General features: G+C 47.4%; 1 protein-coding gene across 1 annotated transcript; it reads right to left on the reverse strand.

The window, feature by feature from the left end:
- Positions 1-948, reverse strand: LOC119943168 (olfactory receptor 56A4-like). The gene has a single exon (XM_038763991.1). It carries the CDS (start codon positions 946-948, stop codon positions 1-3), a length of 948 nt encoding a protein of 315 aa, XP_038619919.1.
- Positions 949-14,899: the final 13,951 nt, after the last annotated feature.

Here is a 14,899-nt window from a genome sequence, read left to right on the forward strand (position 1 = left end):
TCAGCCCCTCACTTTCCTCAAGACCCTGTGGATCCCCTCCTTGATCTCCTTAGTCCTCACCCCATAGACGATGGGGTTCAGGGCAGCAGGAATGATGTAGTGCAGGACATTGAGGAGGACAGGGATGTCGGCATGGACTCTCTCCTTGAGCACATTAGTGAGGACCAGGACCAGCAGGACGGTGCTGAAGAAGAGGATGAGGATGAGATGGGACCCACAGGTGCTCAGGGCCTTGGCTGCTGCCCCCTCAGCCTTCAGACGCAGCACAGCATGCAGGATGAAAGTGTAGGAGAGGATGATGAGGACCAGGTCCGAGCCCAGCAGGGTCCAGCCCACCACAAACTGGTAGAGTTTATTCAGGGTAATATTTCCACAGGAGAGCTGCGACACAGACAGGTTGCCACACAAACAGTTCCTAATGGTGGTGTTTCCGCAGTAGTTTAGTCGGGCAGAAAGGATGGGGACAGGTGTTAGGAACAGGAAGTTGCGAGCCACAATGAAGACGGCTGCCTTAGCCACAAAGCAGTCAGTGACAATGAATGGGTACCGCAGTGGGTGGCAGATGGCCACATAGCGGTCATAGGCCATGACCAAGAAGGTAGAGGACTCCATGGTCAGGAAGGTGTTTACAATGAGCATTTGCAAGAAGCAGCCTGCAAAGCTGATAGACCACCAGCCCAACCAGAAGATGGCCAAGACCTTGGGGATGACAGTGAGGCAGAGAACGAGGTCCAGGAGGGAGAGGAGGCTGAGGAGGTAGTACATGGGCTGGTGCAAAGAATCCTCCAGCCGGATGGTCAGCAGGAGCAAAGCGTTGGCCCCCAGGGCCACGATTAACAGCAGGGCCAGGACCACGGAGAGCCTGAGCTGATGGCTCCGGGCCCCAGGGAGGCACATGAGGTGGAATTCGGGGTGCTGAGTGAAGGAGTTGTTGCTGAGAGAAGACATGGCAGAACAGCTGTGTGGAGCAGGCTTCTTCCTGCGAACTGCGTGAGAAGAGACAATCGTATTTATTGAGCTCTTACTGTGTGCAGAGCACTGTATTAAGCGCTTGGGAAGTACAAGTCGGCAACATATAGAGACAGCCCCCGTAGGGAGCGGGGGAAGGCGATGAGACAGGCAGTATGTGCACACAAACCGTACCCAACGGCTCAAGGCCAAACAGACTCAACAACAGGAGATAAAGAGACCAGGGCAAGAAAAACAAGCTTGCACCTGCAAGGCTCGGAGGCAACCTCAAGGCCATATCCGCAGCCAGCGATGGTGGGCAATGGGTGGCTGGGGGCGAGCCAGAGCAAACCCTTCGTGACTGGACAGAGCTGTTGTTAGGCTAGTGGCTGGAGGGCGGTCAAAGCCTCGATACGCCATCCCCCGAGAAAACCCTGCCCCCGGGCAATGGGGGGTATAAGAGACGAACAAGACAAAGGGGGGGGCACGCATGCGCGCGCTCTCTCCCTCTCTCTATCTCGCTCTCTCTCGCTCTCTCTCTCTCTCGCTCTCTCTCTCTCTCGCTCTCTCTCTTTCAACCATGTAACCGCTGATAGCAAATAAACGGCAACCAAGCTTTGAACCTCTGGCTGACTCTTCCTGGTATGAACGCGCGGGCCGCGTCCGGAGACATCCGAAGACCCGGAGAGGGTAAGAACCCGAGCGTTGCCCCCGAAACCACGGGGAGCAACGAGCCCCTACCCAACAATGGGCTCACAGTCTAGAAACAGATTTAAGTTCCTCTTCTACCATAGTCACAAATAACCAAGTGGGTCAGCAATTTGCCCACTTCTGCTCCTGGGTCCCCTTGCCCAGGCCGAATCTTCCACAGAAACTGCCTCCTTGGTTACTGAATATTGCATCTGTAACTCATATTGTATTTACTCCTTTTGTTATGCACACAGTGTCTACCAGTACAATACTCGGCACACAGTGTCAGTCAATCAATAGTATAAGAAGCAGCATGGCATAGTGAATAGAGCATGGGCCTTGGGGTCTGGAGGTTATGGTTTCTAATCTTGGGTCTACCACGAGTCTGCTGTGTGATCTTGGGCAAGTCACTTCACTTCTCTTGGCCTCAGTGACCTCATCTGTAAAATGGGGATTGAGACTGTAAGCCCCATGTGAGACAGGGACTGTGTCCAACCCAATTTGCTTGAATTCAGATACCCCAGCTCTTAGTATAGTGCCGGGCACATAGTAAGCATTTAATAAATATCACTATTATTATCATTATTATTATTATTTATTAGTAGTATTATGGCATTTATAGAGTGCTTATTGTGTGGAGAATGCTGTACTAAGCACTTGGAAGAGTACAATATAACAGAGTTGCTAGACATATTGGTAGACACAGGAGGCGCTGAATCCAGTGCACTGCACACAGTAGATGTAGACATTCAGGCCAGTACCCTGGACACAATAGATGTTCAGTACAGTGTTCTGCAGTGCTGTGAAATGATTGGGAAAGCTGCCTGTAAGAGGTGGACTTTTACGAGGGATTAGAAGGAAAAGAGAGTTAGGGGCTGGTGGATCTTGGTGGGGAGGGAATTCCAGGCTAGGGGGAAAGCATGAGTGGAGTTGGAGGCAGGAGAGTTAAGAGTGAGGTATGGTTAGAAGGTGAGCTTAGGAGTTCAAAAATCCCAGATTTTGCTAGTTTCTTTTGAAAAGGCCTACAAAGAAGATTGAGGGGTGGGGGGGAGGGGGAACAGACACCAGACGGTCAAAGAAATGAAAGTTCTTTCATTCAAAACAAGAGAATTGTCTCCATCCCATAGCCCACTAAAATGAATTAAATAGTCCGAGATAATTTTCATTGATTTCTAAAATGCACTTTTGAACATGATTGCCAGCAGTCAGAGGCTGACTAGATAGGGAAGCTTCACTCCACAAAGTTGGGGACTTCAGCATTACCTTAAGACAAACCTGGAAACCAAGAAATGAACTCCAGCCCTCCTTAGGTGAATTGTCAGGGAAGCTGGGGAGGGGTGTCACAGACTTGGAAGGAGGACATCGAGTCCTTGCAGTGGGCAGGACCATGCAGTGTCTTTCTTTCATCATCTGCTTAGAAGGAACTTGTGGAAATTTAATCTCCAGTGTCTCCACTCTTCTAGTCTTCTAGATTGTAAGTTCGTTTTGGGCATGGAATGTGTCCACTAATTCTGTTGCATTGTATGCTCCCAAATACTTGGTACAGTACTCTGCAAATAGGAAGCACTCAATAAATACTTATTATTATTAAATATAATTAAATATAAAAAATAAATAAATAAATAAATAAATAAATAAATATAATTATTTATTGAGTGATTGATTATGCTTATGGCCCTGGAGCATGTCGACGAGTGCCCAAAGCCTAGGGCTATTTGTCCAACAAGATTATGACCACATAACAACCAACCCTTCTAGACATCAGCTGGACTGGCCTCTTCCTCCCAATTTTGAGCCTGAAGTATCACCTCTCTCTCTCTCTCTCCAGATGGGTTCTTTCTAAGAGAAGCCATATGGCCTGGTGGAAAGGACACAGGCCTCAGAGTCAGTACACCTGGGTTCAAACCCTGGCTTTTCCACTTGACTGCTATGTGTCCTTGAGCAAGTCACTTAACGTCTCTGTGACTCAGTTTCCTCAACTGTAAAACAGTAATTAAATACTATCCTCTACCTCTCCATGAGGCAGAATGCTGAATTAATACCACTACTATATCTCTGAAGTTCTCCCTTCCCAAGTCTTGGTCCCAAGCCCATTCATCTCTGAACCGCTCTCCTCTCAGCCCTTCACTTTCTGAGTCAGGTTTCCCTGTCTGCCACTCTCTGAAATGTCATGGCTGGACTTTCACTGCTGCCTGGAGTTTCTTAAGATCACTTTCCTCCCAGCCTGAGTCCATTCCTGGAAGCAGGTTCATTCCTGTTAGGGTGAAGGGAGAAGGGGGTGGGGGGGCTCAACTCCATTCTGGAGAAGGAAAAGCAGCAGGAAGGGGAAAAGGATGAGGAGGAAGGTGAAACAGGCACAAGCGCTTAGTACAGTGCTCTGTGCTCAGTACAAGCGCTCAATAAATACGATTAAATGAATAAGCAGAAAAGAAGATTGAGGGGGAAGAGGAAAGAAAGGGAAGAGAAGTAGGAAGAAAAGATAACAGAGAAATGGAGGAGGAGGAGGAGGAGAAGGAAAAGGAGGAGGGACAGCAGAAGAAATGTACCTGTTGTCCATGGCTGGTTCAATCCTGGGAATATGAACCCAGTCCTAGGGCCTTTGCCTTGTGTCTCTGCCTGACGACATGAGAGTGGGGTAGAGATGGTGTCTAAGAGGAAAGACAGCTATCACCTATTTCATTTTTTTTTAATGGTATCTGTAAGCACTTACTATGTATCAAGTTCTATACCAAGCCCTGGGACAGATACAAGCTAATCAGACACAGTCCCTACCCGACATGGGGCTCAGAGTCTTAATCCATATTTTACAGGATGAGGTAACTGAGGTACAGAGAAGTGAAGTGACTTTTCCAGGGTCTCTCAGCAGACAGGTGGCAGAGCTGGGATTAGAACCCAGGTCCTTTAGACTCCCACACCAGGTCTGTTTTGACTCCCAACCCGGAACATAAACTCCTAGAGTCCGTGGGCTGACTGGCCCCCCCGGTGGGCATCTTATCCAGTCCTCTGCCTCCAAACAGGACAGACTCTTCTCCAGGTCAGTAGCTCTCCTCTGCTAAGGGGGCTCCAGGAGAGGAGTCCCCTCCTCCTTGGCCCTGCACACCCATCCTCACTGCACTTAGGAAAAACTAAATCATTAGCCTGAAGAAATCAAAGAGCTGGGATTTTCCTCTGACTCATTGGGTGGCCTTGGGTGATTCCCTTTCCCTCTTTGTATACCAGTTTAGCAACTTGTAAACTGGGAACAAATAATCTCTGCCCCCCCACCCCCTTCTTTCATCACTTCTTCCTTGGCACCCACTCATCTCTCCATTCCAGGTCACCCCCTCATCTCTCCAATCCAGGTCAAGTGAGATCCAGGGTGGGTATCTATTGACTGTTACAGTGTACTCTCCCAAGAGCATAGTACAGTGTTCTGCATTTGGTAAGCGCTCAACAAATTCGATTGAGTTAGTACTTTAGGTCCCTAGAAGGGGAGAGAGAAATCCTGGAGATTTTTGCCTTTATTCTGGGGAATTGGAATCAGCAAAGGGGCTGGACCACGAGTTTATTGTACTTTCCGAAGTGCTTAGTACAGTGTTTTGCACACAGTAAGCACCCAGTATAAACCAGTGATTGTTGATTGACCACTCTGGTTTTACTGAGCAGTCCTCAGAGCTCCTACCATGATCACAACCGGCAACCACCCTGGGCTCATTGTTGCCTCTAGAATTTCAGGCTACAGTTCTTGTTCTGTCTGAACAGGGCTAAGGCCTGCCTGCCCAGAAGGAGGGGCATGATACAGAGGTCCAATAGAGAGCTCTCCAGCTGAAGGAGTCCCAGAATTTTACTTTTCAGTGCATGCTGAGTGGTCTGGTTATCTCTGCCAGTCTCTAATCCATCCTGGCCAGTTTCCTCTGGAGGTCCTCTCTGCTTCAGTTCAACCACCTAGCCAACCCTCCCACCTATGCCCCAGTCAATCCCTTGTCTCCCTCTGTCCCATCTGACCAGGAGAACCTCTGTAGTGGTTCCATACTCACATATTGCAAGCTGACATAATGACAGCTGACTTGCTGCAAGGTGAGCTGCAGCAGACTGATCTGCTGCTAGGTGACCCATAACAGGATGACCTGCGGCAGACTGATCTGCTATCTGGCTGACCTGATGCAAGCTGATATGCTATTACGTTAACCTGGACAATTTTCTCTTCTTTCCACCATTCCTATGGCTCTAGAGGTTCTCTCTGTCCCTGCTCAACCACCTATCCATTTCTTCCACCTGAGTTCCAGTTATCTCCTCCCCTCCTTTTGTCCCACCTGGCCAGAAGAACGTCTGTAGTGGCTCCACACTCACAAACTGCAAGCTGACTTCCTGATAACTGACTTACTGCTGACTGACCATCTGCAAGGTGACCTGCAGTGGGCTGACCAGTTGCAAGCTGATCTGCAATCACGCTGACCTGCTGCGAGCCAGTTGGCTGTCAAGATGACCCTGCTGAAGGCTGATCTGCTGCAAGGAGACCTGCTGAAAACTGACTTACTGCAAGCTGCTTTGTTACCAGCTGAACTGTTGCAGGTTGACCTGCTGCAAAATTACCTGCTCTCCTCCAGTACCTACCTCTGCTCCCTGGGCCCAGGCTTGTGGCTGGGCCACTACCAGGTTATTTATTGTTCTCAGACCCTGTTGGAACCCTCTGGTGGCTGAGCGAGCGGTGCAGCTCTGTGCCTGGGGAACAAGGCACCATTCCCCCTCTTTAGAGACTGCCCCATGTGCTCTACCCTGCAAGAGACAAAACTGAACATAATCCAGATCCAGCCTTGGGGCTGGGGAGGAGAAGAGGGAATTGATGTCAGAGTCTCAGCCATGGGGTGTGCACATCATGGCTTCAGAGATGAGTCTCCACCTCTCCCTCTCCCCATCCCCCTGCCCTACCTCCTTCCCCTCCCCACAGCACTTGTATATATGTTTGTACAGATTTATTACTCTATTCATTCTACTTGTACATATTTACTATTCTATTTATTTTGTTAATGATGTGCATATAGCTTTACTTCTATTTATTTTGATGACTTGACACCTGTCCACATGTTTTGTTTTGTTGTCTGTCTCCCCCTTCTAGACTGTGAGTCTGTTGTTGGGTAGGGACCATCTCTATATGTTGCCAGCTTGTACTTTTCAAGAGCTTAGTACAGTGCTTTGCACACAGTAAGTGCTCAATAAATACGACTGAAGGAATGAATGAATGAATGAGTCCATCTGACAGGGATGGACTAGGAATGGGAGGAGAGCATTATCCTTGGAGCTCTACATGCTGCAGCTGCTGCTAGTACTGATAATAATAATGATAATAACAATAATAACATTTGTTAAGCACTCACTGTGTGCCAAGCTCTGTACAAAGTGTTGGGGTACATACAAGACAATCAGTTTGGACACAGTCCTGAGTGTATGTGAGGCTCAGAACCAACGTTTTGGACTGTGAGATCACCAAAATGGGGATGAAAACTGTGAGCCCCCTGTGGGACAACCTAATCACCTTGTAACATCTCCAGCACTTAGAACAGTGCTTTGCACATAGTAAGTGCTTAACAAATACCATCATTATTATTAATAGTATTAAGAGGAGAAACACCTGATGACACCTGTTCTAAGTGCTGAGATAGATACAAGTTAATTGGTGGGACTGAAAAGTGAATATTTAAAATTTATATCTAAAAGGAGAGAAGAGTAAGGGACAATCACAGCTCTCTTCACAGAGTTTTATGGGGATTCTGGGAATCAGCCCGAGGAAGCTAAGGCAGTTGTGAGCCCACCAGGAGATCTGGATCTTCTCTGGGTTTGGCCTGAATCCTCAGCTCTGAGGCTACTTTGACTCTGCCCTTGCAAAACTCAGGATAGCCTGGCACTGGCTCTACCAAGAAGCAGTGTGGCTTAGAGGATAGAGCTCAGGCCTGGGAATCGAAGGCCTGAGAGTCATTAGGACCTGGGTCCTAATCCCACCTCTGCCACTTTAAGCAGGTCCAGCAAGGTCATGTGCAAACTATACTCATCATAAGAGCAATGAAGTTCTGGAACAAAGTCAGGGTCCTCAATAGGAATATATGCTCAAATTAATAATAATAATAATAAAAAATAATAATAATAATAATAATAATGGCATTTGTTAAGTGCTTACTATGAGCCAGAGAAGTGCTGCCTAAATCTTCTACTTTATAAGTGTCATCTTGGCCCTTGCCAGGCATCTGCTGGACAGGCCTCTCCTTCACAACTCTAAGTCTGGCACGTCCCCTTTCTCTCTCTCTCTCTCTCTCTCTCTCTCTCTCTCTCTCTCTCTCTCTCTCTCTCTCTCTCTCTCTCTCTCTCTCTTTTTCTCCAAGAGAAGCCATGTGGCCTGGTGGAAAGGAAATAGGCCTGGGAGTCAGTAAACATGGGTTCAAACTCTGGCTTCACCACTTGCCTCCTATGTGTCCTTAGGCAAGTCATTTAGGTTCTCTGTGACTCAGTTTCCTCAAATGTAAACTGGTAATTAAATGCTATTCTCCAACTCCCCATGAGGCAGAGTGCTGAATTAATGCCACTATTATATCTCTGAAGTTCTCCCTTCGCAAGTCTTGGTCCCAAGCCCATTCACCTCTGAGCCTCTCTCCTCTCAGCCCTTTGCTTTCTGACTCAGGCTTCTCTGACTGCTACTCTCTGAAATGCCCTTGCTGGACTTTCACTGCTGCCTGGAGTTTCTTAAGATGACTCTCCTCCCAGGCTGTGTCCATTCTTGGAAGCACGTTCTTTCCTGTTATGGGAGGGGAGAAGGGGGTGGGGAGCTCAAATGCATACTGGAGAAGGAAAAGCAGCAGGAAGGGGGAAAGGATGAGGAGGAAGGAGAGGAAGGCTTAAGTAGAAAAGAAGATTGGGGGAAGAGGAGAGAAAGGGAAGAGAAGTAGGAAGAAAAGGGAAGAGAGAAATGGAGGAGGAGGAGGAGGCTAAACAGCAGCAAAAATGTACCTCTCGTCCACGGCCAGTTCAATACGGGGAATATAAACCCAGTTCCAGGGCCTTTGCCTTGGATCTCTTTACCTGGAGACATGAGAGTGAGGTAAGGCAGCTATCACCTGTCATTTTTTTAATGGTATTTGTAAGCATTACTATGTGCAAGGTTCTATACTAAGCCCTGAGGTAGATACAAGCTAATCTGACACAGTCCCCATCCCACATGGAGCTCAGAGTTTTAATCCTCATTTTACAGGATGAGGTAACTAAGGCATGGAGAATTGAAGTGACTTTCCCAAGGTCTCACAGCAGACAGGTGGCGGCTCTGGGATTAGAACTTAGGTCCTTCTGACTTCCGGGCCAGGTCTCTTTCTGTTAGGCCACTCTGCTTCTCATTTGAACATAAACTCTTAGAGTCCTTGGGCTGACTAGCCCCCTGGAGGCATCTTATCCAGTCCTCTGCCTCAACAGGACAGACCCTTCTCCAGGTCAGGCAGCTCTCCTCTGCTAAAGGGGCTCCAGGAGAGGAGTCCCCTCCTCCTTGCCCCTGCACACCCATCCTCACTGCACTTAGGAAAAACAAAATCATGAGGCTGAAGGAATCAAAAGAGCTGGGCTTTTCCTCTGATTCACTGGGAAAGGGTGATTCCCTTTCCCTCTATGTACACCAGTTTAAGCAACTTGTAAATTGGGAACAAATAATCTCTGCCCCTCCCTCTCCCTTCTTTCAGCAATTCTTCCGTTGCACCCCCTAATCTCTCCATTTCAGGTCAAGTGATATCCAGGGTGGGTATCTGTTGATTGTTATATTGTACTCTCCCAAGTTCTTAGTACAGTGCTCTGCACACAGTAAGTGCTCAATAAATTTGATTGAGTTAGCACTTTAGGTCCCTAGAAGAGGAGAGAGAAAACCTGGAAATAGTTGCCATTATTCTGGGGAGTTGGAATCAGAAGAGGGGATGGACCACGGATTTACCGTTGCCGACTTGTACTTCCCAAGCACATAGTACAGTGCTCTGCACATAGTAAGTGCTCAATAAATGCGATTGAATGAATGAATGAATTCATTGTACTTTCCCAAGTGCTTAGTACAGTGTTCTGCACAAAGTAAACACCCAGTTTAAACCAGTGATGGTTGATTAACCACTCTGTTTTTTCTGAACAGCCCTCGGAGCTTCTACCACATCACAACTGGCAACCAGACTGGGCTCCATGTTACCTCTAGAATTCCAGGTTACAGTTCTTGTTCTGTCTGAGCAGGACTAGGGCCTGGCTATCCAGAGGCAGGGGGATAATAGAGAGATCTCCAGCTAAAGAGGGCTCTCCAGCTAAAGGATTCTGAGAATTGTGCTTTTCAGCTTATGCTGAGTGGTCTGGTTGTCTCTGCCAGTCTATAAATCATCCTGGCCGGTTTTCTCTGGAGGTCCTCTCTGCCTCAGTTCAACCGTTCCCTCTGTCCCATCTGGCCAGAAGAACCTAAGTAGTGGCTCCATACTCACATACTGCAAGCTGACCTCCTGCAAGGTGACCTGCAGCGTGCTGACCTGCTGCAAGCTGATCTGCTACCAGGCTGACGCTGCAAGCCAACCAGCTGTCAGGATGACCCTGCTGCAGGCTGATCTGCTGCAAGGTGACCTGCTGAAAACTGACTTAATGCAAGCTGCTCTACTACCAGCTGAACTGTTGCAGGCTGACCTGCTGCAAACTTACCTGCCCTCCTCCAGTACCTACCTCTGGGATGGTGACTGCTCCCTGGGCTCAGGCTTATGGCTGGGCCACTACCAGGTTATTTATTGTTCTCAGACCCTGTTGAGACCCTCTGGTGGCTGAGCGAGCTGTGCAGCTCTGTGCCTGGGGACCAAAGCACCATCCCCCCTCTTTAGAGACTGCCTCATGTGTTCTACCCTGCAAGAGACAAAACTGAGCAGAATCGACATCCGGCCTTGGGGCTGGGGAAGAGAAGAGGGAATTGATGTCAGAGTCTCAGCCCTGTGGGGTGTGCACAAAATGGCTTCAGAGATGAGTCTGTCTGACAGAGCTGGACTAAGAATAGGAGAAGGAGAGCGTTATCCTTGGAGTTCTTGATGCTGCTGCTGCTGATGATAATAATAATCATCATCATCATCATCATAATAGCATTTGTTAAGCACTCACTGTGTGCCAAGCTCTGTACGAAACACTGGGGTAGATACAAGATAATCAGTTTGGACATAGTCCTGAGTGTATGTGAGGCTCAGAACCAACCTTTTGGACTGTGAGACCCCCAAGAGGAGAAACACCTGATGACACCTGTTCTAAGTGCTGAGATCGATACAAGTTAATTGGTGGGACTGAAAAGTGAATTTTTAAAATTTATCTCTAAAAGGAGAGAAGCATATGGGGCAATCACTGCTCTCTTCACAGAGTTTTTTGAGATTCTGGGAAGCAGCCCCAGGAAGCTAGGGCAGTTGTGAGCCCACCAGGAGATCTGGATCTTCTCTGGGTTTGGCCTGAATCCTCAGTTCTGCGGCTACCTTAGCTCTGCTCTTGCTAAACCCAGGATAGCCTGGAACTGGCTCTACCAAGAAGCAGCATGGCTTAGAGGAGAGAGCACAGGCCTGGGAATCAGAAGGCCTGAGAGTCATTAGGACCTGGGTTCTAATCCCACCTCCACCACTTTAAGCAGGTCCAGCAAAGTCATTTGCAAACTACACTCAACATATGAGCAATGAAGTTCTGGAACAAAGCCATTCTCCTCACTTGGAAGATATTTTCATAATAATAATAATAATGGCATTTGTTAAGTGCTTACTACGTGCCAAGCAATGTTCTAAGCACTGGGATAAATAGAAGGTTATCAGGTTGTCCCATGTGGGGCTCATGGTCTTAATTCCCATTTTACAGATAGGGTAACTTAGGCCCAGAGAAGTTAAGTGACTTGCCCGAAGTCACACAGCTGACAAGTGGCGGAGCCAGGATTAGAACCCACAACATCTGACTCCCAAGCCCATGCTCTTTCCACTAAGCCACGCTGCTTACATTGCGTAGGTTGTGTTAAGAGAATGAATGAGAGCAAACAGTCCCTGGATGGAGAGCAAGATTTGGAAACCCAAAGCAAGGAGGGCAGCAGAAACATGTTAAGATACGGTAAGACAAAGTTTCAGACAATGTTGCATCCCAGAGGACAACTGGCAGTTAGATGTTGAGGAGAGATCAGCCTGGTAAGCTGCTATGAAGAAAGAAGCTAATCTCCTTGAGCAAAGATTCTTTGATTATGAGAACTCTGATGGAGAGGACCACAAATAAATCCTACCTGTGTATTCTCTCCCAGCACTTAGTACAGTACTCTGAACACAGTAAGAGCTTAATAAATGCTATTACTACTACTGCAGATTATGGGGGAAGGGAGACACATATTTAATCCCCATTTTACAGGTGAGGAAACTGAGGCACAGAGAAGTTAAGTGACTTGTCCAAGACCACACAGCTGACAAGAGTTACAGAGTAGGAATTAGAACACAGGCCCTCTAACTCTCAGGACTGGGCTCCTTCTGGAGCCTCCATCCTCCACCACTTTTATGCCAACACATTTGTTCCCAATCATTGAGGTTCTAAAACAATTCAGATGAGGCCCAGAGAAAATCAGGCAGAAGACCTAAAAGCAATGGACATCACACTCAGTTCTTTCTAATCTTTTTATTTTGTCTTTCTGGTGTGGTGATCCCCAGCAGCGGGGGGAAATCACTTCTGGAATCCATAGCAGTTGGAAGCTCTGCTTCACTTCTCCAGGCAAACGGCCCCACCACATCTTTCCTAGATCAAGCATGCCCTTTTCCATTGGTGTCTTGAACCTCCTGAAACAAGCAATCAATCAGTGGTATTTATTGAGCACTTACTATGTGAAGAGAACTGTACTAGGCACTATGAAAGAATACACAAGTGGAAAATAAGACACAGTTCCAGTCCCTCAGGAGACTTACAATCTGAAAATAAAAAGGGGGAGAGGGGATAAGCAACCAAGACAACATGAATGTAAAAACAAAGGTCAGTAGGATAGGGTACTGAGGATAAAGGAGCAGAATTTCAGGCTGTTATGGTTCAGAGCCCAAAACACAACCACTGCCATGATAGCCACTACAACAGCAGCAATTGCCACCATCTTTCTGAGGTTTTGGAGGCGGTGTCTTGCTCCAAATTCTTATGACTGATGCCTTTAAAACAGATTCTCAACCCTCTTCAAGCTTGGTCTAGCTTAGAACCAGTTCTGCCTCCTGCAGGACCAGTATGTAAGACAGACTCTCTGGATTAGAGTTCCTTAGCCTCTGGCACTAAACTGTTAAAATCCCCTGCACCTGACTGAGCTTGGGCCGGGGGCGGGGGGTCCAGGGGAGCTGTGACCATAAAGAATAAAAAGCAGGGCATAGAGAAAAAAGCACTGGCCTGAGAGTCAGAAAGTCATGAGTTCTAATCCCAGCTCCACCACTGGGTTGGTGTGTGCAAGAGTCACTTCACTTCTCTGCGCCTCAGTTACCACATCTGTAAAATGGGGATTGAGACTGTGAGCTCCACATGGGACACGGACTGTGACAAACCCTCTTCCCCCCATCAAAGCTTTATTGAAGATGTACCTCCTCCAAGAGGCCTTCCCAGACTAAGCTCCCTTTTCCTCTGCTCCCACTCCCTTCCACATCACCTTGACTTTCTCCCTTCGTTCTAGCCCCAATCTCTGCCCCACAGCACTTATGTATATATGTATATATCTATAATTCTATTTATTTATATTGATGCCTGTTTACTTGTTTTGATGACTGTCTTCCCCCCACAAAAGACTGTAAACCCATTGTAGGCAGCCATCGTCTCTCTTTTTTGCTGTATTGTACTTTCCAAGTGCTTAGAACAGTGCTATGCACAGAGTAAGTGCTCAATAAATACAATTGAATGAATGAATGAATGAAACTCAATTTTCATGTATCCCCTTTAGCACTTAGTAGATTGCCTGACCCATGGTAAGCATTTCAAAATACTATTATTATTACATTTTATTATTATTATTATTATTATTATGAAAGCCTCTGAAAAGGGCCAGCCTCAGACCTGATTCCAGGGAGCCCATCTGGGAGCTGCTGAGAGCAGTAGGAGGGAGGGGAGCCAGGGGAGTGATGGGTCTCAGGGCCCGAGAGCTTAATAATGATAATAATTGTGATATTTGGAAAGTGTTTACTGTGTGCCAGGCACTGTACTAAACACTGGGGTGATTACAAGAAATTCAAGTTGGGACTGTATCCCTGTCCCACATAAAGCACCTGAGCCACAGAGAAGTGAAGTGACTTTCCCAGGGTCACCCAGCAGACAGATGGAAGAGCTGGAATAAGTACCCATGACCTTCTGACTCCCAGACTCTTCCTTTATCCACTATGCCTACTAGTAGGGAGGTGATGTCTTTCCCTGTAATTCAAGGGTTAGTTTGTGTAATCAAGTCAGATGTCCAGGTCTTGTAAACTAGCTCACTGCTCAGGATTCAAGGAGGGGCAGTTAGTTTGCTTTAGAAGGAACTCTGGAGAATGGGCCCTTCAGGAAGAAGGGAAGAATCACATTTTGTAGAAGTCTGGAGTAGTGACAGTATTCATTAAGATTGGATTGTGTGCAGAGCACTCTATTAAACCCTGGGATAGAATCCACAGGTCCCTATCCCTTGGGCTCACAATCTAAGACTAAAAGTACAGAGAAGGGTCTGGAGGCAGATAGTTCAAGAATGATGAAACATTAAACACAGACAAATACACCAAATAAAAACATAGTCAGTAGGCTGCAGTGACTAGAGGAGCAGAATTTCAGGCTCAACGGGGACCAGAGTTCAAGACACACTCTTAACCACAGGGACCACTTCAGCAGTCCCAGGTCTCCCTAAGATTTTGTGGCCTTCTGTTGGTGTTCTTCTCTTTCGTGCTGGTGGAAGGCAGAATGAGATTGAGTAGCTTCAGTGGAGCTGAGGAGAGGCTGTGTCAGTTCCCAGGTAGGCAGCGTGGCTGTCTCTCTGGTGGTGGGGGGTGTCAAAGATACACTGCAGCTGCTTTTCTCTAACCCCTCGGTAGTGGTAGATTACAAGACCTGGATGATCTCACGTGATTACACAAACCAATCCTTGAATTACGGGGACAGCTATCACCTCCCCACTAGTAAGCATAGTGGTGGTAGGAGTGGTGCTCAGGTGCTAAGAGAATCTGGATGATCTGGACCTGATTCTCATATCCTGACCTCCCACAAACCCTGTTTGGGTTACTATATTTGCTTTGAGGAAGCTGTTCCCTGGTCCCAAGGCTGT

Source organism: Tachyglossus aculeatus, chromosome 2, assembly GCF_015852505.1.
Source record: "Tachyglossus aculeatus isolate mTacAcu1 chromosome 2, mTacAcu1.pri, whole genome shotgun sequence".
NCBI classification, from domain to species: domain Eukaryota; kingdom Metazoa; phylum Chordata; class Mammalia; order Monotremata; family Tachyglossidae; genus Tachyglossus; species Tachyglossus aculeatus.